This window comes from Phodopus roborovskii, unplaced genomic scaffold (assembly GCF_943737965.1).
Source record: "Phodopus roborovskii unplaced genomic scaffold, PHOROB, whole genome shotgun sequence".
NCBI classification, from domain to species: domain Eukaryota; kingdom Metazoa; phylum Chordata; class Mammalia; order Rodentia; family Cricetidae; genus Phodopus; species Phodopus roborovskii.
In genome coordinates, this window is record NW_026126517.1 from 26,145,001 (window position 1) to 26,170,662 (window position 25,662).

The 25,662-nt window shown below is 44.6% G+C and overlaps 1 protein-coding gene across 1 annotated transcript in view; it reads right to left on the reverse strand.

Annotated features, from left to right (window-relative positions):
- Positions 1-21,895: 21,895 nt before the first annotated feature.
- Positions 21,896-25,662, reverse strand: part of Htr3b (5-hydroxytryptamine receptor 3B) — a 29,526-nt gene continuing 25,759 nt past the window's right edge. Inside the window, exons 7-9 of the mRNA XM_051197021.1 lie at positions 23,307-23,517; positions 23,018-23,200; positions 21,896-22,195 (exon numbers count right to left, since the gene is read on the reverse strand). Of these exons, the coding sequence (XP_051052978.1) occupies positions 21,960-22,195; positions 23,018-23,200; positions 23,307-23,517 (630 nt within the window). The 3' untranslated portion in view covers positions 21,896-21,959. The remainder of the gene's footprint in view (positions 22,196-23,017; positions 23,201-23,306; positions 23,518-25,662) is intronic.

The following is a 25,662-nucleotide window of genomic DNA, read 5'->3' on the forward strand; positions in this document are numbered from 1 at the left end:
ATCGAAAGTTTCAGGCCACTCTGAGCTACGGAGCTGGTTTAAGACCACTTTGGGCTACCTGACATCCTGTCTCAAAAGACAGCCAAACAAAAAATAAATTAAATGTTAACTAAGCAAGGAACCAAGTACTGTGATTCACACACATAACCTCAGCACATGGGGCGTTGGGGTAATAGAGTGGCAGGCTTGAGGCTAGCCCAGGCTGTGCATAGAACATGAACCCCCTGCCCCCAACTCTCTCCTCTTTCCCTCCCCCTCTCATATACACAGGATTAAAATAGTCTTAAATTTTATTTTACTTTTAATCATGTGTATGTGGGTAGGGGTGGGTGGGTATGTAGTATGTAAGTGCAGATGCCCTTAGAGTCTAGAAGAGGATATTGGGTCCCCTAGAGCTAGAGTGACAGGCAGTTGCAGGCTGCCTGTCATAGGTGCTAGGAACTGAACCTGGGTCCTTTACAAGAGCAATATATGCTTTTAACCTCTGAGCCATTTCTCCAGCCTTGCAAAAACACATTTTTAATGTCATGTGTATTTATTTTTTATGCATTTTTGTTAGATATAGTAAAAGTAAGTAGTATTAATTATAGAAAATCATGAAGCACAATTACAAGCATCCATAGGCTTACTGTCCCAGAGAGAGTCAGTGTTAATGCGACACTTTGGTAGTTAAGAGCACTGGCTGTTCTTCCAGAGGTCCTGGATTCAATTCCCAGAACCCTCATGGCAGCTCAAAACTGTCTGTAATTCCAGCTCCAGGGGATCTGATGTCTCTTTCGACCCCCTTAAGTTCCTGCATGCTTGTGGTCCTGGCATACACACATCCACATAAAAATAAATAAATAATATATAATTTCATAGCCTCCTTCCCTTCTTTTAAAAGTGTATTTTAAATTTTAAAGATTTTATTTTTAATTGTGTGTATGTATGTGTGGAGAATGCATAGAAGCCAGAGGTGTTGGATCCCCTAGAGCTGCCCACCAATGGGTGCTGGGAACTGAACTCAAGTCCTCTGCAAGAACAGTGCCTGATCTTGACTACCGAGTCATCCCTCCAGCCCCCTTCCCTTTTTTGCTCACTATCCTTTTGTACACATTTTCAATACCTTCTCCTAACTTCGGCTTTCTTAAGATGTTTCTTTTCTCTTTGTGAGTAAAATGGGTGAGCATCTGCTTCTCAGAGACACATCTGTGTGCCCCGAACATTGTCTGGCTAAAAGACTGTACAACTTTCAGCACAGAGGTAGTCCACCCCAACATGATGTAGGTGAAAACTCTCCCAACTCTTCCACATTAAAGGCAAGACTTTCCCATATCCATTGTGGTAAACTTCAACGAAACACTTGGGTTCTTTGTGATTCCTTTTTAAATTGAATACAAGTGTGGAACAGATTGTAAGAAGGAAACATTTTCTGATTTGTAGTTTCTTATCTTTCTTATTTTATTTGTTCGCTTATAGATAGTGTCTCATCTAGCTCAACCTGGCTTCAGCCAAGGATGCCAATGACAAACTCCTGATCCTCTTGCCTCTACTTCTCGGATTCTGGGGTTACAGGCGTGTACCACATCCACCTCATACAGCACTGAGGATGGAATCCAGGGCTTCCTGATGCCAGGGAAGCATTTGCCAACCAAGTCACATCCCTAGCCCCAAGAATAATGTAACATACTTTTTAAAGACAGGCCTCTTGTAGCTGAGGCTGACCTTGAACTCCGATACACCTGTCTCCTCTTTCCAAGTACTGGGATTATAGACATGTACCTACCACGAAGCCTGGTTTATGTGGTACTAGACCAGGTACTAGACCTCATGCATGTTAGGCAAACACTCTATCAACTGAGCTACATCCCCAGGGCCCTAAGTTGTAGTTAAACGACAAACAGATGTCTTGGTCAGGCTTAGTCCTTTACTCATTCACATGCACTATAAACTCTGCACACAGCGACATTCCTAGGCAGATTCCCTTCCTAGGAATGATAGCCAGCCAGGGTTTGGTTCTAGAAGGTTCCATCAAACTTACAAAGCTCTTGTTACTCTTCTGTAAATCTGTTTGCTTCCAAAGTAACCATTCAGAAAAGCAATGAAAATCAAACCATAGATTTTATCTTGAGAGAATGGCAGTGAGACAAAGTAGTAGAAAAGGACACTTAGGAAATAGGTGACCCCAAATTATAAATAATGTGTCAAGCCAGCCAATCCCAGAGTGAATGTTCTCAGGCTTTGAGGTTCACAGAAAGGCAAGAAAAGACAGAAAGATGCAGGGTACCTCTTGCGTTTCCAGTCTGAGGACCCAAAGAAACCCAATGATGAAGGAAAACAAGCCTACCCTGGAGGCCAACTAAAACTCCTAGGTTACCTCTGTCTTCTGCTTGGGAACCATTGCACCTGCAAAGTTGCTGCAGATGGCTGCAGGATCTCTCCTCTCACTAGGTGCATTGTGAAGCCTGCAGAAAACATGCTGCAACTAATTGATGGGATCCCCACACATGGCAATAAGCCAGGGGTGAACTTTCAACAGACATGCACTGGGGTCACTGCTGCAGCGTGTTTATCATTAAGGAGAAACAATTCTCACGGCTTAATCACTACACTTAGATGTTCCACTATGAAGCTCTGATACCTGAGCAATGCCAGCCATCTGAAGGCAGAAAATCAGGAGGAAGCATCATGTCTAAAAGGGGCCACACCACGGTGGGAGTGAAAAGGGAACAAAGAAACAGAAGATACTGGGGAGATCTAGAGAAGAGAGAAAGAAGAAAAGGGAAGGAAAACAAGGAGGGAAGATAGGGTGGAGTCTGAGGTGAGCAGGGCAAGGAGAGATGGAGCAGGGAAGGAAGCAGCTGGAGGTGGAGTGTGGACTGCCCTTCCCATCACCCTCCTCTGGGAAGTGGGCCTTCCACACTGTAGAATGGGGACCTATTAAGAGGTAGGATGGAAGCCATGATAGCTCATGCATGTAATTCCAGCTGCTTGGGAGGCTGAGGAAAGGGGACCAAGGTTCAAGCATGGCTGAGGACAGATACCTCAGTTCATAGAGAGCTTGCCTAGCACTCAAGAAGCACTAAACTCAGTCTCCAGCAAGGCATGGTGGTGTGCACTTGTAATGTCAGAACTGAGGAGCAGGAAAATCAGAAGTTTAAGGTCACCTTCAATTACATAGTGAGTTCAAGACCAACCTGAGGTATACAAGACCCTGTCTCAAACAAACATGCAAGCAAGCAACAAGTTTAAGATTAGCCTGGATAACTTAGTGAAACCCTATCTCAAAATTTAAAAAAAAAAAAAAAACAAGAAAAAAAAAACACTAAAACAACAGCAAAACTTCCCAGATGTAATAGCGTTTGCCTGTAAACTCATCATGAGGGAGGCGAAGGCAACAGGAGCAAGAGTCTGAGGCTAGCCTGAGCTACATGACGTCATGTCTGAAAGAAAACCCCTCCAAACTATAAATTAAATTTAAAATATTTAGGTTATTAAGAAGGCTAAGAACAGAGCTCAGTAGAAGAAGGCGTGGGTAGCATGGGTAAGGCTCTAACTCAGTGGTTCTCAACCTTCCTAATGCTGTGACCCTTTAATACAGTTAGTTCTTCATGTTGTGATAACCCCAACCATAAAAGTGTTTTTGTTACTACTTCATAACTGTAATTTTGCTTCTCTTATGAATCATAACATAAATACCTAATATGCAGGATATTTGGTATTTGACTTCAAAGGGGTCAAGCCCCACAGATTGAGAACTATTGCTCTAGGTTAGCTCTTCAACACTGAAAATTAAAGAATATCATGAAAAAACCTGGAGACCCTGTCCCATGGGCCCTATGCCTTCATTTCTGTGTTCAGTACTGGAATCCTTTGGGGCATCCAATTGGGTTAGGGGAAAAGAGGATGTATTGTATGCAGTGTGTACATTAGAGAATTAATCCTTAGATAACAAGATTAGAGGGAGCCGGGCAGGCCGTGGCCTCAGATGGAGATAGATTGCCTGGGAGCCTCTCTGATGGAGCGGCAATCAAGTTTCCCCTGAAGAAATGTCCTAATAATGGATTTGATGGCACAACAGACAGAGGGAACTTGGAGCCGCGGCCAGTGGCAGGGTGTAAATTGCCTCAGATGAAACTGTGGAGTCACTTTTGTCCCTTTTAAACAAGATAAGAATTAACGTGAGGCCTTGATGAACTCGCCTTGGCCAGTGGGGACGAAGGAACAGCAGAGGCCTGGCTAATTTGATTCCTGAGCTCTGTTTCAGACTGCCAGGCTCCTCCCAGGGAATGGAAGCAGACACGCAGATGGCATATGGCAGGGAGCCAGTCTGCTTAATGAAAAGCTCTAAGAGTGTAGGACCCACAGGCCTGGGCTGGCTTTTTGTGTCCAATATTCCCAGCACTGGAGGAAGAGGATCCGACTCATGTGCATGCTTGGAGAGTATTGTCCCACACTCAGAGATGCCAGTGTGCACCCTCAGACCACTGGTCACTGTTCTTGCACCCATTTCCCTGGTTGAAACAGAACATAGAGTGTGGCATCTGCAGTTACCTTAATCCCCACAGCCCCTGGGGATAATGCTGAGTTCCTCTGGGCTCCTGGCTCCAGCGTCTTCCACTGTAGCTGTGTTTTCCATCTTCCCTAGTAAAATTTTACTGGTCTGTAAAACTTTTACCACCAAAGTTCCTGACCTTTTTAAAACTTATAAGCTTACAAAAGCTGTGACTGGTGGCAACATCTGGTCCCACTATGGACCCGCCTGCCAGGGAAAGGCTAGGAGTGGTGTCTGTCTGGCTTGTCCTTACAGTGCTGAATAGAAGATGCATGTGTATCTTTCTCCATCACCTTGTAGACAGGGTTCCACAGAACCCTTGGTCTCCTTGACCTCCAGGCTTACCATTTGTTAAGGATGAGTCTCATAGGACCCTCCTCTGTCTATACTGAGTGTCAGGCCAGGAGAACAGGCAGCCATACCTAGCTCCAGGTACCAGACATATCAAGCATAGAGGTTGAAATATTCAAAGATTGCTTATTCATAGAGAGAATAGACACTGGAAGGATGGACAATGTCTAACAATTTCCTAGTTCTCTACTCAAAGAGACAACAATGGCCTACATAGGGGAGAGAGAGGAATGACAACGTTCTCAACAGGAAGAGGAGTTCTCCTTTCCTAGCCACCCCCCCCCACCCATTATTGTGTTGTGTATGACTCTAACCAAGCCCTGGATCCTTGGAACATCTGCACTGTACCGTACCATCCCAGCAACTGTAAGTACCGTTTGTTGAGCAGCTTCTATGTGGTAGCTCTTTGTCTTAGTTGCTCATTGCTTTCTATGAAGATGTTAATAGTTATTCCCAAGGCACGAATGAGAAAGCCAGAGCAATGTATCCAGAGTTAAAAGGCTGCTAAAGGAGGTTGTGGTACAGGGCATTGAAACAAACACATGGGCTTTAATAGCCCAATTATAATCTAAGTATAATCTGAGTGGGGTTTATTCCTGATTTATACCCAGACTGATTGGACTTTGGCCTCTATACGCCTCCCTTTCTTGTCTTGGAAATGGGTGGGACCCTGTCTTTATTGCTCTACTTGAAAGTCAGGCTCATTGGATTGTCTGTCATCAAAATATATACAGAATTTCTATTTGGGGCGGGATTAAGACAGGGGCTCATGAATGTGGTCCGAATTGGCCTTGAACTCCCTATGTATCTGAACTCCTGATATTCTTGCCCTCTCCTCCTAAGAGGTATGATTACAAATGTGTCCCATCATGCTTGGCTTTAAAGATATATTCATTGAAGAATAGAATAAGAATATATAATGTGGGATCAAGGGTTGTAGCTGAGTTGATAGACTGTTCCCCTTACATGCATGGAACCCTGGGTTCTATCCCCAGTACCACATAAACTGGGTGTAGTATTAGCACTTGAGAGGTACAGGTAGGAGGCTCAAAAGTTCAAGGCCATCCTTGGCTATATGTTAAATTTCAAGCAAGCCTGGGCTGTGTGAGACCTTGCCTTAAAACAAAACAAAACTCAACTACAACAAATAAACAAAACGAATAGATAATTAGTCAGTGGGCACAAAGCTTAATCCCCTCCCCCCCCAGAACAAAGTGGGTTTAAAAATGCTATACTCCTCCCTTCTGCTCCTGGCAAGGCCTGCTTAGCAGGCCTCATGGGACATCTGAGCCATGTACCTGTGATGTTGGAGTTTAGGTCACATACTGTGATTGCATTGGGTTCAGGGACATGGTTGTGGGCCTGCACTGGAGGACAGGAAGGCTTGTTCTCTCCTGTTACCAGATAAAAAGACCTTTTTCTTACTCCCCCCATCCCCCCCCATTGCCATAGCAACCTGAGGAGGTCAAGATGACTTTGAGGCTGTTCCTAAGTGATGGATGAGGTGTTGATGTTGCCGTCTTTTACAAGCCAAACAGAAACTAAGACAGCAGGCAAGGGGCCTGTGGAGTTGGGCAGCACTTGTGTGACTCAGCGGAGCTATTCAAGGGTCTTGAGAAGAACTAGATAGATCTAAAGAGACTGAGACTCTAGGCCTTACAAGTTTCAATTTCAGTCATTACATACATGCCTGATATATATGTATGTATGTATGTATGTATGTATATATATATGTATGTATGTATACATGCATATATACGTATGTATGTGTATATATATATACGTGTATATATACGTATATATGTATGTATATATATATGTGTGTATATATATATATATATATATATGTATATGTGTGTGTGTGTGTTCATGTTCTTATCATGTCTTCACATAGGAACCGTGAGTGGTGTCTTATATCACCAGCATTTGGTCAGTCTAAGCTAATAATGAGTTTCAGGTCAGTTTATACTACAGAGTGACATGCAAGCCCTCCCCCTCCCCGTGTGTGTGTGTGTGTGTGTGTGTGTGTGTGTGTGTGTTCTCACTGAGTGGCCAACCTTCATCGTCCACATTGAGTGGAGGAGAAGGAAGGGGACTTTGTCCCTGCTTAGGCTTGTGAGGTGGTGGTAGCTATGCCTGAGAGAAAGACATACCCTGCCCCACATGGAGCTCCTCCTCACATTGACTGGGGGTCTTTCTTTGACAAGCCTTCAACAGCCCCAAAGGACTTGAGGATTCATTGACAGAGACTCTAAAGACCAGGCCAGGTTCAGCCCTTCCTGTCTCCCTTCTCTGTCTCAGCACAGAAAGATGGAGGCCTCATTCCAGATTTTGCAATCAGGGTAGTACTGGCCTCTTAGAATAGATTAGAAAATATTATTCCTCTACTTTCCCTATTCTTTTTAATTCTATGTTTCAAATTTTAGCTTAAAAGCAATAGGTTTGTACACATACTCCATTTTGTTGGTCTCCCTGCCTCACTTCTTCTAAGTTATCAGAGAAGAGGATGACTCAGCCTCTTGGGTGTGGCTCTGCCTCCTGGATGTGCCTCCTTTTTGGAAGAAGAAACTTCTCCCATCCTTTCCCAAGGTTCCCATCGAATTCCAGCCTTTCCAATTCATTTCATTATCCTGAAGGTAGCAGCTTTCTCCTGTCTCATACAACATCACCAATGGCAGAGTAATCTCCAAGGCCAAAGGGCATTCTGAATGGATTTCTAAAATCAGAAATCTCCTAAAGAAGGCCAGGCTTTAGTGGGTCCATATGGCCACCCCAGAGCTTGAGCTGGGGACAGAAGGCCATTTGGCTTAAGTTTCTCTCAAGGGAATGAATAAATTCCAGGGAGGAAAGATCCATGAAAGTTATCTTATGGGAAGGTGTTAGGGATCACTATCCATCCATCTAGCTACCCTAGAGCTGGACCTGGAAGCAAAAATTGGCTTGCTTAAATTTTTCTTGTACTTGAATTCTAATTTCTGGAGTGCCTGTCTTATCATCCTTATCCATCTCCTTGATTCTTGGAAGACTAGAGCTTTAATGCATTATAATTAGTATTTTTTTTTTTTTTTTGAGAAAATGTCAAAGGCACATCTCAAAGCACAACCTCCTTTGGGATTCCAAAACAAAGTTTCTTCCAATCTCTAATTTTAATTGCACTTGGTACAATTTGAATCATTTCCTTGTCCCTGTAGAAATAAGTCCCATATCCAACCCATCCTTTGCAGGGTCTCTTGGTGGAAACACAAACACCATGGATGGTCTTGGGCTCTTCCAGAAAGAAGAAAACAGGCAGAGCATGATGCTGACCAACATTCATAAAACACAAAGGGGCTTACAATTCACTTGCATTGATGTTCTGTCTTAACCCCTAACACTCTGAACCAGAGACATGATTCTCCTTTTATAGGTGAAGGACTGTGGTTCTAAGATATGTAGGAACCTGCTCAAGGTGTCCACATTTGGCTCATAGCCCTAAGTCAGGCCAGGGCAACACTCCTGAAGATCTGATTCTGTCTTCAGTCTTCTGTCTTCCCCACTGGGATGAGAAACAAAGAAGGAAAAAAAAACCACAACAAACTGTGGTGGCTGTTGCCATGGGGAATGGTTGCAGTCAGAAAATGGGATAGAAGGAATATTTCTTTTTCACTTTCTACTTTGTTATGGTACTAAATTGTAAATATCTGTTATGTGCAAAAAAAAAAAAAAAAAAAAAAAAAAAAAAAAAAAACCTTAAATAATGTTTTAAGCAGAAGCAGTGGGAATGGCGGAATACACTCCAGTCTTATTCCAGGTTCCATCATGGAATGGCAGTATGACCTTCAACAAACCAGCTAAACTATCTGGGCCTCTGTATCATACCTGCCAAAGGACTAATGTGATAACTGCTCTGTCTGCCAAATTTGCTTGATTGTCAAATTCCTCTGGTTCTATGGCAGCAATACACTTAGCACTTATTAATCTGGAATTGGAAAGTTGAAACAGTGTGATCTGCTTCAAATGATGTGTATCACCCCTCTATCCTTTCTCTACTACACAGAAATTATCAAAACCACAATTCATGTTGACTGTTCCCTGGTACCATTTACTTAAGAACACTAATCCCATTTGTGGGGGCTCTGACCTCATGATCTAGTCACCTTGAAAATTTATCACCCCCTATACCTATCACACTTGGGGTTAAGTTCCACCAACATGGATGTTGGAGAGGCACAAAACATCTAGTCTGTAGCAATACTGAAGTGTCTAACCATAACACTTCCTGGGTTGAATGCATCCATATTTACCCTTGTGGGTTGTTGTAAGTCTTAAATAAAATGTATAGGGGCTAAAGAGAAGTTTAATGGATAGAGGCATTGCCAAGGGTGATGATAGAAGTTCAGTTTCTGGGACCCACATGGTAGAAAAGGTAACGAAACATGCCCAGTTGTGCACACACACATATATGTGTGCATCCATGCACACATACACAAACACACTCCTGATATGTGTGGGAATTTTTTTTTCCAAGACAGACTTTCTCTGTGTATCCCTGACTGCCCTGGAACTCACTCTGTAGACCAGGCTGGCCTCAAACTCACAGAGATCTGCCTGCCTCTGCCTCCTGAGTGCTGGGATTAAAGGTATGCACCACCACTGCCCTGCCTGGAAGATTTTTTTTTTTAATGAGATGCATGCAAAGGATCTAGCATGTCTTAACAAGTGAAAGTGATGGGAGATATCATTCTGTAAATATGTTTCTCTTATTGGTAAATGAACAAAACACTGATGACCAGTTGGAAAGCAAGATAGGCGGGACTAGGAGACAAGGGGGATTTGGGGAAGAGGTAGAAGGAAATTCAACAGCCTAAAAGTGTTGTTCTCAAGCAGCTTACACAGCCAGCCCACACAGTGGCCATGGATGAGTCTGGGGGTTAGGGCAGGAGAACTGGAAGCTTGCTATTAGAGACCATTGCCTTCCTCAACAGTCACTCATCTGTTTCTCATATTCTTCCTGTTTCTTTCTTTATATCCCCTGAGTTTTGGAGAAGGTATAAAGGTGTTTGATATTTTCTTTCGTTTATGACGGACCACAAGGCCATTGTGTCAGAGCACAAATCACTTATTCTCAGCAGCTTAACTGGTTATGAGTTAACTGGTTATGAGTTCACACTGAAACTACCACTAACTGAAAAAAAAAAGAAAAAGTTTCCCTCTGAGATGGAGAGGTTAACACCAATAACCATGGGTGTAAACACAGATGTTTAGAAGGTAACCAGTCAGACACAACACATTTTTTTTAGACTACTGTCTAGTCCAGGCCCTGTCTTGTCTCAGCATTCAAGTACATATGACAACCCAGAAAAAGATCTTCTAGATTTCATCTCCAAGACAAGCTAAGAAGACTGCTCATTTCATCCCCTTTTATTTCTTCAGAACTCACTCTGGTCTCTCTCTGTCTCTGTTATTTTTGACTCTGTTCTCTTTCTCTCTCTCTGTCTCTGTTCTCTTTATTTCTGTTCTCTCTGTCATTCTCTGTCTCTTGTCTGTGTCTCTGTGTCTCTGTCTGTCTCTCTCTCCCTTTGGCCTGAAATTCACTATGAAGACCAGGCTGGCCTTGAACTCACAGATCTACTGCCTCTGCCTCCTGAGTTCTGGGATTGAACACGAGCAGCACTATGCTTGCCTTCTGTGAATAGTCCTTTTAATACCCTCACCTATCCTATCCCATAATAAACACACTTGCCCTTCCCCTGCCCTATTTTCCCTTTTGTTCATACCTTGTTACCTTACAGAATAATACATGATTGGTCTCGTTTGATTTAATTATTACCTCTTGACACCAATGGAGTGTTAGTTCCCTAAGAGTAAAAACTTCTCTGTGCTTTGGCCATTGATGTATCCCAACTGTTTAGAACAAAGACTGGCATACATTAGGAAATTAATAAATATTGAGTGCAGCAGGGATGAATGACCACTTGAAGGATCCTGTAGATGCTGGTGATTTGTTGGTTCATTGATTGATTCCACTAAGTATTGGGAGCTGAATGACACAGGCTCTTGAAGTGTCACCCACCACAGGTCCCAACTAGGGATATGGACTTGAAGAAGCCTTCTGATAGAGGCCCCAATGGGAACTCTAGATTGTGGTTGGCTCTGTGACGGGCTTCTTTGCTATCCAAGGTTATCAGAGGCTCTATGTGATATCATGAATGATTTCCAGATCCTAGTCCCTGAAAACTATTACCATCATCTTTGGTGGTAAACATGGTTTGCAGGTGTGATTAAATATAGGGCTTTTTGTTTTGGTTTGTTTGTTTGTTTTTGTTTTGTTTTGTTTTTTGAGACAGGATTTCTCTGTATTGCTATGGAGCCTGTCTTGGAACTAGTTCTGTAGACCAGGCTGGCCTTGAACTCACAGAGATCCACCTGCTTCTGCCTCCTGAGCACTGGGATTAAAGGCATAAACCACCAACGCCTTTAATGAAAGGTTTTTGGATGAGATTGTTTTATCCTGGATTATCTGTCACAGTTTGGATATGAAATGTCCATATGACACACATATATACAGGTGGTGGTGCCCTTTTTATATGACATGGTAGCTTTAGGAGGTGGGACCTAGCTAGGGCACTGGGGATGGCAGAAGCTTGAGGTTTAGAGTTGAGCTCTGTTTCAGGCCCCCTATCTCCCACCTGGTCTGGTCCATGGAGATTTTAGTAAACAGTCTCACACTACTGGAAACAGAGCTTCGTATCAGTCTCACCCTGCCATCCTTCTCCCTTCACATTGAACTGTTTCATCTCAAATTGTTAGCCAAAATAAACATCCACTTCCTTAATTGCTTCTTGAATTTATTTATTTTTACTCTGATGATTTAGTGCATGTGCTTGGTATATTTTGATCATTTCCACCTCCATTACCTTCCTTGCCCTCTTCTGTTGAAACTCTTCTTCCCAAGGAGTCAACTGCCAATTTTCTTTTTTTTGTTGTTGTTTGGGATTTTATTTTTTGTGACACACTGAGCTTAATTACATGAGTATGAGTTTGGGGGGGTATTCATTGGAATATGGCTCTCCTGGGGCTACCACAAATGCAAGAGCATGGGCAATTTTACAGGGGCTACACCACTAAAGAAAACGACTCCTCCTCCTTCCCTCGTAACCATTAACTATCATCAGTCCCTCGGTTAGAGGATGGACCTTAGCAAGCCAGCCTCCATCCCTGACGGAATGTTGGCAGGTCTCATCTTGTACAGGTCTTGTGCCGACAACTACAGCTGCTTTGAGTTGATGAGTACAATGGCCATGTCAAGTACAGAACATAGCACTTTGTAATACTCCATTCTCTGGCTTTTCCTTCTTTCTAAACTGTCTTCCTCCCATGATGTTCCATGAACCTTGGAAGAGGTGATATACATGCCCCATTTACAGGTTAAATTGCTTTCTGTAGGATATTTGGTTACATTGATCAGAGAGGGTAGATAATACCTGGGGTCATCCCTAAGGGTAACCATAACTTTCTTCATATGAAGAAGATTTGAGGACAGAAAGGAGATGATGACAGAAGCAGAAGCTAGAGTGTTGAGCCTTGAAGAGCTCACCATGGAGAAGCTACAAGCAAGGAGAGGCAGATGGCCTCTAGAAGCTGGAAAACAGCATTCTGCCCTCTTTGCAGAAGGAATCAGTTTCTGCCAACACCTTGACTTTGAAGGATGAGCCCAAGAGCTGTAAAAGAATGAACATGTGCTGTTTTAAGCCACAAACTCTATGGCAATTTGTCATAGTAGTAACAGGGAACTAATATAGCCCATCCCACAGACAGCTCCACCCTATAACCACCAGCAGAAATGCCAGTTGTGTGTGTTTAAGTTGTGGGGTTTTGTTGCTATTTATTTGGAGTTCCTGTCTTGCTTTTGTTGTGGTGGTTTGTTTGTATGAGTTTTTATTTACTGAGATAGGGTCTTACCATGTAGACCAGATTGCCCTTGAATTTGCAATCCCAAAATTTTGGATTACAGGCACATGCTTTTGTATCCAGTCCCCAATTCTCCTTTCTTCTTCACCCCTGCCCCCATTTTTTAAAAGACAGAATCACCTATAGGTGGTATGAAACTTGCTGTGTCTGTCAAGGATGATTCCAAACCTCAAGTCTTCCTGCTTTTACTTCCCAAAAGATACACACTCAGTTTATGGGGTAAAGGAGGGCATCAAACTGAGGGCTGTATGGATGCTAAGCATGTACTCCACCATCTAGGTGATATCTATAATCCCCAATCATGTTTTTATACATCAACAGACCAACACCCTCAGCAACCAAGGATAGGGCCTCACCATAGTACAGTGTCCAAGTGATTGTTAGTCTGTGTAGACTTGTTCTCTGTCTCCAATGCTTGGCATGTAGCAAGTGTCCTGCAGGTAGCAGTATCAGTAACCAACATCACCATTGGCATCTTTACTATATTCTCCCAGCCACATCTTCAGAATGACAGCTCTGATGACCTTTCTATTTTGTGTTAGCAACACACACACACACACACACACACACACACACACACACACACACACACAAAACCTACCCAAAACAGCAGTTCAAAAGACCTCACAGTGGTCAGTCTAGTTTCTGCCCAGTGCCCTGGAGATGCAAGGAGAATTACATCAGTGTGGCAGAAAAGCAAGTGAGCAGGGGAGTATTCAAAAACATTAACAGGGAAGCCTGAGGCCTAGTGTGAAGCCATCTGCTGGAGCCCTGGAAGATATGCCCCCATATAACCTAATGGGTATTTGAAATATTGCCTTGCAAGGGAGGATGGGAAATGGAGAAAGCTTTCAGTCTCTGGGGGACCAAGGCAGAGACACAATGGTGGGGAGAATGGGTTACTTGGCATCAGGGACCTGATGGGTGGCAGGGACAGGAGTGTTGGCAGTAGTGTGGCCTATCTAATGTTTGGGACTCGCAAACCCTTCCCATTCCCCAGGATGACCTTCACTGAGCTGTGTCTGTATCAGATGGAGCAGATACGGTGGATGGTACCACATGCTCCCGCTAACTCCCCATTTACTTCCACCCAACATTCTGCTGCTTCCAGCTCTGAGGAGATGGGAGGGAGGGGTGTGGTGAACGAGAGGATTGCACATGTAGAGGCAAGGATTGCACCTCAGAGGGCAGGGGCTCCAGGCTTTTTCCCTGAGCGAGGCAGGGCTCTGAGGCAGTAAGGGTTTGATGTGTTATGGTGCAGCCTGATTTCTTGGGGACAGTGGGTGTGTGCTGTCAGGGAAGCAGCCAGAGGAAGGGGCCTGATGCACACCCATTCACTGTTTCCTTGGACGGCACACAGAGCCATCTCCGCCATCTGCCCACAGCCTATAATTCAGAGGCCCAGCTGCACTGGGTGCTTGACTGCTCTGATTGTGTAGATGGGAGATTACCGAGTGGAGTGCAGTGATTGGCAGGTGCCCGAGGGTCCAGCTGCCCTGGTAGCAGAGTGGACTCCAAGTGACACTGTTTGGTCTCTGAATGTCTACCTCCCAATTGTTCTGGCCTCCCAGAACCTCATAGCCATCTTCAATCCTGTTGTTCCCTAGAACCCTTGCTTCCCCCCAGGGTAACCTGTGAATGAATGTGCAAACATATCCCATGGGGAATTGCTTAAACTCAGGTTTAGGATCAGCAGGTCTGGGAAGGCGGAGCACCTGCACTTCTAATAGATTCCCAGACAGTGCTAATACTAGTCTCTCCTCTCTCTCTCTCTCTCTCTCTCTCTCTCCCCCTCTCTCTCTCTCTCTCTGTGTGTGTGTGTGTGTGTGTGTGTGTGTGTGTGTGTGTGTCTCCATTCCCCCTAGGCTCTTAAGAAAGCCTGATGCTAAAGTGTTGAGGAAGATTCTCAGTTATGTAAGGCACTGGTTTGACATTCAGTAAATCTTGACACCTCAGCAAAAGAGCTTTCTAAATTAAAAAAAATGATACAGAAAACAAATGACAACAAGCCCTCAGCTTCTAAGATAATTTTATAGGTTGTCCAGAAACATGAGTGTCAGGTTGGAAATCAAGACACATATTCTAACACTTATCAATTCCTCCAGTCACACATAAAGTCATACGTGACCCACTTAAGAGGTGTCTCAATGGGTAAAGAGCTCGCGTGCAAGCATGAGGACCTGAGTTTTATCCACAGCACCCATGTAAGAAAATGAGAGTGGTGGTACATAGATGTAGTCCCAGCCTCAGAAACAGGACAGGAAATTCTGTGGGGATAGGGCATGAGGGTACCAGAGGCTTACTGGTTGGCCAGTCTAGCTGAAATAGAAAGTTCAGGTTCTGTGAGTGGCTTTTGTTGTTGTTGTTGTTTGTTTTGTTTTGTTTTTTAAGGTGAAGAGTGATAGACGATACCAGTTATTGACCTCTACACATTAGTGGATAATATATATATATATATATATATATATATATATATATATATATATATCAATCCTGCACCCACCTGAGTGTGCGCACACATGCGAATGCACATACCCAGAGACAGAGAGACAGAGAGAGAGGTAAAGTCAAGGGTACAAGTGCCAGAGCCATGGAATGCCTGAGTATGGTGAGCTGACGCTATGGGTCTAGTTCTAGTGCTCAGACTTGAGTCTGAATTTCAGTAACCTGATCTGGAGTGTTCCCTAGGGTTCCAAGTGTTCATGGCTTGGGCCCTTGAATCATGCTGCTAGGACTTGGGTGGAAACTTGAACAGATAGAGACTACTGGGAGGTCTTTAGGCTGCTCTTCCAGAGGACCTCGGTTCAATTCCCAGCACCTACTTGAGGGCTTACAACTGTCAGCAATCACAGTTCCAGGGGACCTGAAACCTGAGAAGGCCTCTGAGGCCACCTGGGTGTATATATTTACATATCTAGGCGGTCTGTGCCAAACCACCAGGTTTTCATCAGCTGAGGCCTGACAGCTTTAAGGAGTACACAGCAGCAAAACCCAAACGTGTGGTTCTGAGCCCCCGAATCTGTGTTCTTTTCCATCACCACTCACCAGATGGCCAGCTCCTTGAAATCCCTGCACATTGTGAGCATCTTACTGGGGTTAGGGCCAGGTCTGTAACACACAGAGCAGATGCTCAGGTCACAGCTGAGCTGAGGGAAGAGTCTGTTTGTGAGTGACCCTGTCTTGTGGGGTACTGCCCTCCTCAAGCCTTCTCAAGCTTGTCTCAACTGTCCCCTCAATTGAAGTTGACCATTGTAGCATGTGCCATTGAAATGGGCAGAAAAACAGAAAAAAAAAAAAAAAAAAAAAAAAAAAACAACTTTTCAGCTTCATGAGGTCTCATCCACAGACCCAGAGAGGCTAAGTAACAAGGAGGCCCCCAGGGGGATGCATGGATTTCCCAGCGAGGATCAAGAGTATCTCCTAATTGGAGTGGGGGTGGTTAGACATGGGAACTTGAGGGATGGAGTTGAGGGTGGGTGGAGGAGGACAATAATAACATTGACTGGAAGGGGGGGGTGGGCATTACAGAGTCGGGTAGAAGCCTGGTGCCAGGGAAACTTCCAGGACTTTACAAGGATGGTCCCTGTGATAGGATTGGTGACTACCCTGGTTGTCAGTGGAGAGCCTTCATCCAAGGACTGCCCCTCCCAATTAAGCCACTCTGTAGATATGGTGTGTGGCTAAGCTTGCAAGCATATTGTCCAAGTTAAATCAACTGATACAAAGGCCACACCCTGCCCCTGCAACCTTCTTATGAGTTCTTATGCTCCAGACTGCTGACACTGGCTCTACTCACCCCAAAGTTGAGCATCTGTACACTAAGCATAGCCTTCCTGCCACAGAGCCATAGAAACCATTCCAGGCCAGTGCTGTTTATGTTCCCCAGTTCCTTTGCCTTTGGTCCCTGAGATGAAACGGAGCATTTTCTGGTATGCATACTACTCCCTCTTCACTATGATGTGGTATGGCTCCCACCCACAAGGACCATACACAATAAAATGTCTTTCCTGGTAGTCAGTTCCTGATCTGTAGGTCACACTGTACCATGGCTTTTCAACTAATCCACTGTAGCATTTATTTAACAAATATTTACTTATCTATTTTATATGTATTCCTGTGTGTCTGGATAGATATATGCACATCACAAGCATATGGGAGCCTGCAGAGGTCTGAAGAGGGAGTCAGATTCAACTAGCACTGGAGTTATAAGTGGTTAGGAGTGCCATGTTTACCTGCATGGCCATCCTCTGCAAGAGCAGTAAGTACTCTTAACCATTGAACTCTCTCTCTAACCCTCTGTGGCACTTATTTCTAAGATAGGATATCACAATGTAGTCCAGGTTAGACTCCCAAGCCTCCTGCTTCTGCCTCCTCCAGAGTGCTGGGATTATATATGTGCATTACCATGTCCAATGTAATACACTATCTTTTGAAGCAGAGGTACTGAGCTGGAGAGGTAGCACAATGGCTAAAGGAGCCTGTTGCCAAGTCTGACAACCTGAGTTTAACTCTTGTGGCAAGTACAAACACTCACAAATAAAATATGTCTAATCCCAAGACATCCCCTTCCATTTCATGAAGTCTATGTTCTTTTTCAATACACCACTGAGGAAAATGAATGTTGAAAAGAACCACACTGGCTCTGGCTTTTGTGTGCCTGGCACACTGCTCAGCCCCTCGTGGGATGCAGCCTTTCTAGACTGAAAGTTTTGTGCAAACTTCTGCTGCGGTGTTTGTGCTCCATGATGGCTTAAAGGAGCATGAAGGGATTGATCCAGGTAGAAAGACCCTGATGTGTTTGGGTGTACAACCTCCTGGAAGGTAGCTTTGGGAAGGAAGAACTCAATAGGGCGGGGTCCTTTGGACGGTGTGATGACACAGATGGGGAGTGTTAGCTGCGGTTCTGACAAGATACGCCCCTCAGCTACAGCCACTAAGAGCACCACCTGTGCATATTCATTGGCCTCCATTTTAAAAGGGCCCTGCCCACCTCCCATCCTTCTCTCTGTTCACTTCTCTCTCTTCATTTTGCTCCCCCCCTTCCCCTCTTTCTTCTCTCTCCACTTCTTTCCTTTCTCCCCTCTCCTGTTGTTCCTGTCTACTGAGGCTGGTCTCCCCCTTCCCTTTCCCCTTTTTATGATCCCTTTCAATAATAATAATAATAATAACCTTTGCTTGAACCCTGCCACATGGTGTCTTTCTCTCACATCCCCCTTTTCTTAAATTACAACAGGGAGGAGGAAGGAGCAAGAGAGAACTTAGACAAACTTCAGCTAGTGTACCATCTACCGAATTTCATCTTGCTGCTCAAAAGGCTGCAGCAAGACACACCTCCGAAGAAAAAGGTTTTTTAACTGGACCTGGAGCTGAGAAGACAAGACTGGCCAAGGGAGCAGGGAAAGAAAACCCACCAGCAGCACCTACTTTTCCTGGCTTTCGGCCTGGAGCTCTGGGAAGAGGATGAGCAGGCTACGAGAGGGGCCAGGAACAGAGTGGATCAAAGCTGGCCGTCCACACACAGCCTGGTCCCCAGTGACACCCAGCATGGCCAATAAGCCCTTGTGGCTCAGGTGAGCCCTAGGTCTTTGGAACTCATTGCTAGACTGCAGGAGAGGTAAGAAAGCAAGGTAAAGGTGAGAAAGTGGTTCTCTCCACCCTCAAAGCTGAGCCTACTGCTTACCACCCAGCAGTGTCTTCCAGCCCCTGCAGAAAGCTGCTCTGCGATTCCTGCTTTATGGCCTCTGCCAAATGAAGCACAAATTTAACTACATCACTTCCCCAACAGGACAGGGGAGAGGATGGGGGTATCATGCTGGGCTCCTTCAGCCCCCTAATCTAATCACTGGTGTGGGTCATTTCAATTATGGACAGCAGAGAGCAGTGGGGGATGTGGCTGCTCATAAAAGCCTCTTGCTGGGGCTCAGCTAATTATGAAGTTTTCACCATCTCTGCAGGTAAATAACTCAGAACTGAGCAGTGACAACATCCAAAGAGTCAGAGCTGGGGAACTGAACAGGACATTGACAAGACAGGAATAGACATAGGCATAGACAAGGTGACAAGGAGGATGAGGTGGGGTTCCTGGGCAGAGGGTGGGAATTCCAGGGGGTACAAGGAAGCCCGTTCTTCCCAGAGTAAACATATAAGAACTTGAGTCTGTCCTGGGCTGTCTGCCATCCAAGGACTCTGTCTTGAAGCCACATTCCTTCCACAGCTACTCTGTGTCCCCTGGTACTCACCCTCTTACCTTGGAAGTGAGGCCACATAGGGAGATTTTAATGCCAAAGGCTAAGGTTCTTTTTCTACTCCCCCTCTGCAGTGTCTGTAAAAGGTGGTAGGGGTATGTAGTACCCTTGGATGCAAAGGACACCCGCTATCACCTTGCTATTTGCAACACAAAAAGGCTAGGGGTGTATTTCAGTTGGTAGAGTGTTTCTCTAGAATGCACAGAGCCCTGGGTTTGTTTTACAGTACCATATAAAACCAGGTGTGGTGATGCATACTATAATCCTAGTATTTAGCAGCCAGAAGCAGGAGGATCAGAAGATCAGTGTCATCTTCAGATGAATAGCAAGTTAGAATTGAGCTTGGGCTACATGAGTCTCCATCTTTAAAAAAGTTAAAGCAACAAAACAAAGCAACAACAACAACAACAAAACAAACAAAACAGACCAGGCTACTGAGCTCAGGAAGGTCACCACAGCAGCCCTCTGAAAGTTATCTTGAGATATTAAGATGAAATAGAGGCTTCATGGCTACCCTGGGATGTGTGCTTTTCTCTCTCTGTATTCTAGTCGTCACCCTGGAACTGTGATTTCCTTGATTATGGGGAACAGCAGATGGCAGGAGCAGTCACAGCTGGGAGAATCCCATTTTTTTTTCCCCTGTTCCTCAGTTTCCTTCCTCTCTGAGACAAAAACTCATGAAAAGAGTGAGCATGTGGAAGAGCTAAGCTAAAACTTCTGTAAACCAGGGCCGCTGGCCACCATGTTCCTTCCAGGGCAGAACACACCCTCCCGAGAGATCTGTAGAGCCATGTGCTCATAATGGTAATGCTTTGGGCTGCCGATCTTGTCCTGGGGCTGCCAGCTGATATAGGGGCTATGGGACTCTAGACAGAGGGAGTCTAGTTAGTGCTCAGGTTCCACCAAGGAAGGGCTGCTTCTTGATGTTATAAAGGGGACAATTGATGGCATCATCCCTTGAACGTTAGATCCTAAAATAAGGGCACTCCTTGGAAGAGGCAGAGTCCATACTTAAATCCTGATAGAGACTGCTGGAAATCAGATCTCACACCAAAGGCTCTAGACCGGAACCTTTCTCTCTTGATAGCAGGCAGGCCCCTGTTTATTTTGTCATCTATTATTGACTTTTTAAAATGTCATTAAGTTGCTTCATTTTGCTCTCAGAACTCTGTGACATGGAGATAGTAAATATTTATAGCATCAATTTCAAGTAAGTCAAATTGTAGTCTGAGAAATGAAGTTCAGGCTCTCCTGGGTAAGCAATGATGGAACCAGGACCAGAATCAGACTTCCTGGCTCCTACTCTGGCACTTTCTCCAGCATACAGTTACCTTCCCCTCTGTTGACATGGAGAAGGCCAGAATCAATGTAGAGGCTAACCATTGAGGCAGTGGCAGACAGGGGTAGAAAGTAGGAAGCGAAGAAGGAAACAGGTGGAGTTTGCATGGACACTTCCTGTTCACAAACTTTTTGTGTTCCCCATTTCATTAACGGCAGCAGTGGAATTTCATGGACAATTGGCGTTGAGCACTAACTGGGAGGTAATGAAAGAGGGAGGGTGCAGGTAAAGGCTGTTGGAATTTAAATTCTTTTTCTTCAGGGTGGGGATGGGAGGGCAGATTTTTTTTAAGGCAATTTTAGTCCTGGAATAGGTTCCTAGAAAATAGCTTTGGACTTTCATGGCCTTTGCTGGCAGCATCTGGATGGATGGCCATGTCTAAGCCTTGCTCTTTCTACCCCCCACCCTTCTGAAGACTATCCTCATCAGGGAGGGGTAGAGATGTGGATTCCTGGGGACTGGATAGCTGACCTTGGGTAGATTTTTGTCCCTCTGACTTGGGAAAACATATCAGATATGAGTCCATCACGCAGTGAGCTAGAATGAAGTGCTTTGCATTTGTTACTGCAGAATCCCCACATGATGAACTCTATGGACCTGGGTGAGCTAGGTATGGGAGAAGCAGGAGCAGACAGAAAGCCAGAAGCCCACACTCACACCAAAGACTCAGGCCAGAGTCCATCTCTGTTGATAGCAGGCACATCTTTGATTTATTTTTGTCATCTATTATTTACTTTTCAAAATTATGTTGATTTATTTTGTTCTCATAATTCTATGATATATAGAGAGTAAATATTAACAGCCTCTACTCAGGCTGAAGTCTGAGAAGTGAAGTTTATGGTCTCCTGGGTAAATAGTAATGGAATCAGGCTCAGTGTCGGGTCTGGAAGCTGTGTAATCTGTCTATCTGTCTATCCCTCTTCCTCTCCACATATATACATGCATTAAAGAGGCTACCAAGTATTTAAAGAGAGAAGGATATAAGGTAATATGACACCAAAGACAGAATTGAAGAGACAGAGTCATGTATTGATGATCCTGGAGGAATTAAGTTTTTTTCAATCAGGGCTCAAGGCCAAGTTGACATATAGATTGTTAAAGCTGAATATACCAAATGCAGCTGGGCATGGTGGCACAGTACATGCAATCTCTGCAGATGGAAGGTATAGACAGGTGTATCAAGGGTACAAAGTCATCCTTGGCTGCATAGTAGTCAAGCTAGGCCTAGAATACAAGAGACCCTGCTTCAAAAATCTAAAACCAAACTTTTTTGCTTAATCCTAAGTATATATGGTTGCTGATGATAGCTTAGAGAAAGTGAAAGCTTGCTCATTACTGTATACTCTATTCTATTTAGATATTTTTATTATGAACATATATGTTCACTGGTTCAGTCAATAACCAGTAAGATGCTTGTCTGTGTAGTCACTGAAAAGCAACAATAGAGTCTGGGAGACATTTTTTAAATCTACCTCTCCAAACACTGTTCATCTTTCCCTAAGTGTTGTGACCCCATATCAAGTGAGACCAGCAGTCATGGTCACACTCTGCTCCATAGTGCCCAGAGAGTGCACAAGGTGACAGTATAGAGCCCTAGCACAGCAAGGTAGATTCGAAAGAGCAGCTGATCAAAGTGGTACAGGATGGCCAGCCACTCCACCTCCTTCTGGTAAACCTGATCCTGAGTTCGAAGAGAGTTGTTGATGAATTGGAGCTGAAGCCAGGCTTCCTTCAGGGCATCTGGCTGAACCTGGTGCTCCTGACGAACTGGGGACCCTGTGTGATGGAAGAAAACACTCTTGATGAACTGGGAGCTACTTGTTCTTATTCTTCAAGGAAGGATCATTGCTGGGGTTGGGGACCTTCACACTGTCTGCTTAGGAGAGGCACAGCTATGCTGAGGGAAGGCCCAGAGAACATGGCAAAGCTGTACATGTCAAGGTGTGTGTGTGTGTGTGTGTGTGTGTGTGTGTGTGTGTGTGTAGGCTAGATCTATCTAGGAGATTTCCTGAGCTAGGGTGGTTTTTAAACTTCTTTATATAAATGAACTAGAACCCAACTATTCCTATTACTTCCCACCTTTGTGTGTAGTATGTATGTGTAGTGGGATGTGTATAAGTATGATGTGGTATATGTGTATGGGTGTGTGTGTGTAGTGTGATGTATGTGTATAGTGTGATATGGTATGTGTGTATATGTGTGTGTGTAGTGAGATGTGTGTATATATAGTATGATGTGTTGTATGTATGGTGTGATGTGTATGTACATAGAGTGTGAAGTGTGGTGTGTGTGTGTGTGTGTATGTGTGTAAACTTGCTTGTAAGCCAGAATTCTACAGTTTTTGAGTTCATAGCTCAGGCACTATAGTAGAAATGAAGCAAACTATAGGTGACAGAAGACCTCACTTTCAAGCTAAAATGACTTCCAGCTAGAAATTGCCTTTAGTCTGCAGAAGAAATCTCAAACAGAATAGAGGCTGAAAAGCAGGTGTTTCCCATTATTCATACAGTTCAGGCTTGGCCTGATGCTTCCCTAGTGGATCCAGGTGCTCAGCATGACAAAGCAGAAAGGGTGGGGATGGAAAGGCTTCTCACAAACCTGTTGTCTCAGCACTCGGAGCCCTAGGATACAATCTAGACTCATCGGCATCAGAGTCTCCTTGAAGGCAAAGAAGAAGCCGTTCTTGCCCACTGTGCCTCTCCTCATGGAGGAATTTGATCAACAAGATGGACTTGGATAAGCTGAGAACCAAGAGGGCCATGCAGACAGTAAAGAAGACCCCTGGGGAAGGACCAGAGCAGAGAAAGGGGATTTAGCTGTGACACCACATCTTGGCCAGGAGTAGTCTAGGAGGGCATCCAACGACACCAACACCGGGGCTGCTTACCAATCAGAGATGTGCACCCTGCACTCCTCGGCACCTCATCAGACATGTTGACCCTGAAGACTGTGTACCCCACCAGCACATTGGTCTTGAATACAATTCGTGCCCGGCAATTGGGGGGAAGGTAGAAGCTCCCCAGGTCCACGAGCATCAGGAAGATGCTAGGAATCAAGAGACTCACAACATAGGCCAAAGCACATCTGCGAATCACCACCTGGCAGAAGACAAGGAAGCTGTTCAGTCTAAGCAAACGGTCTAACATTTGACTGAGTCCATAGTCCTTAAGTCCCAGCCCCAGACCTTGTGTGTAAAGCAAAATGGCTATGTAGTTTATGTAAGGAATGTATTTGAGGCAGCTGAATATGATGGTAAATACCTGTGATCTCAGAATGTGGGGAGCTGAAGCAGGAGGATTGCTATGAGTCAGAAGCCAGTCTGGACTACCTAACAAGACCCTGTCTTAAACAACACACACACATACACCATGATCAGGTCTCTGTGAAAACTTTCCATCTTTTTTAAACCACAAAATAGCTGTGTGTGTGTGTGTGTGTGTGTGTGTGTGTGTGTGTGTGTGTGTTTATATGCATGCAGAAACCACAGCAGGATGCCAAGTGTCTTCCTTTATCATTCTTTGCCTCATTGCCTGAAACAGGGTATCTCACTAAACCAAAAGCTCAGGACTTTGGCTAGGCTGGCTTGTTAGTGAATTCTCTGGACCTGTCCATCTCTGTCTACCAGTGCTGGGCTTATAACCTGGGGGTGTATCTCTGTTGATAGAGTGCCTTACTAACATGTACAAAGCCCTGGATCTATCCCCAGAACCACATAAACTGGATGTGCTGGTACACACCTGTAATCCCAGTATTTGGGAGGTAGAGGCAAGATCAAGGCCCCATCTCAGGGCTGACAATAAGATCTCTCTTGTGGTGGATATCAGTAAAGCCTGATGAGGCAAACCAGTATCCTGGTCCCTTTGCTGTTGGATTTGCCCCAAAACAATGCTTAACAACTCCTGTTTCTTGGATTTTCCGGACAATGGGACACTTGACTACTTTCTATGTGTTAGATCATGTGCTGGATGCTTTACATCCATCATATCATTTATTTTATTCTCATTATCAACTTGTTGGATAGCTAACATCCTCCAACTCATAGATTTTTGAAATGCTGCACTCGTAAGTAAGTTGAGTCAGTGGCAGAGCTGGATGTAACCCCACATTGGATGTAACACACATTGGTGTTCTTCAACTACAGCCTAGCTACAAATCTGGATCTGCCCTGATGTGGGAGAGGAGACATCTCTCTCTCTCTCTCTCTCTCTCTCTCTCTCTCTCTCTCTCTCTCACCTCCATTGCCTGTTCTGGAAGGAAGGTACAAAGAAATGAAGACAAAGAGGAGGTATAGAGGCCAGTGATGGAGTGGGGCGGGGTAGCTTGGCTGGGGAAGTACACAGACCTTGCTGATGAGAGCAGAGGCTCACTAGTCATCAGATCTGGGAACATGTCCCAACTCAGTGGAGCTTGGCAGGCCAGAGCTGTTTGGTGGATTGTAGCCTGGCTGTTGTCTTCCACATTAAACATAATTGGCTGCAAATATCTATACCAGTGCAACACACATTGCTTTGCAATAATTCGCTTAAAACACATTTTCTCACAAAGTGCAGTCAACAAGAAACACACACACATACAATGAACTACCATCAACCTACAGCTCTGTTGGACTCTGACAGAGATAGCCTTGGGAGGTGGTGGTAGGAGGAAAAGTGGCCTTCCTCTCACTACCCTGGGAGTTTATGTTGTATTCCAGCTTGGGATGATGGTGATCTAGTGTCTTAGAGTCGGGGATGAAGGGATCATGCCTGATCTGGTGGGAGAAAGAAATGGGATTACCTTTGGAGACTTCATGGCAGAGATTGCATGAGATGGGGAGGGAGGAGGTGTCTGTATCACCAGAAAAAAAAGCACAAGGCATGTTGGTTAAGGGGGAGGGGCCCAGATCTGTAGTCAAAGAATAGAGCCTATGTATGTAAATCTATGTGATCCTGATTGGGGCAGCCAATTTCTCCCTGCCTCAATTCCTTCTTCCTTTTGTGTGTGTGTGTGTGTGTGTGTGTGTGTGTGTGTGTATGTATGTATGTATGTGTACAAGAGGTGTGTTGTAAACACATGAGTGTGTGTATTTGGAGGTCAGAGAGAAACTTTAGGTGTTATTCCAGAGGAACCATCCTAATATTTTTAGACAGTGTCTGTCATCAGCTTGAAACTTACTTAGCAGACTAAGCTGACTAGCTAGGGAGCCCCAGGGATCTGCCTGTCTCTACCTCCCCAGTTCTGGGGTTACAAGCACATGACCACAC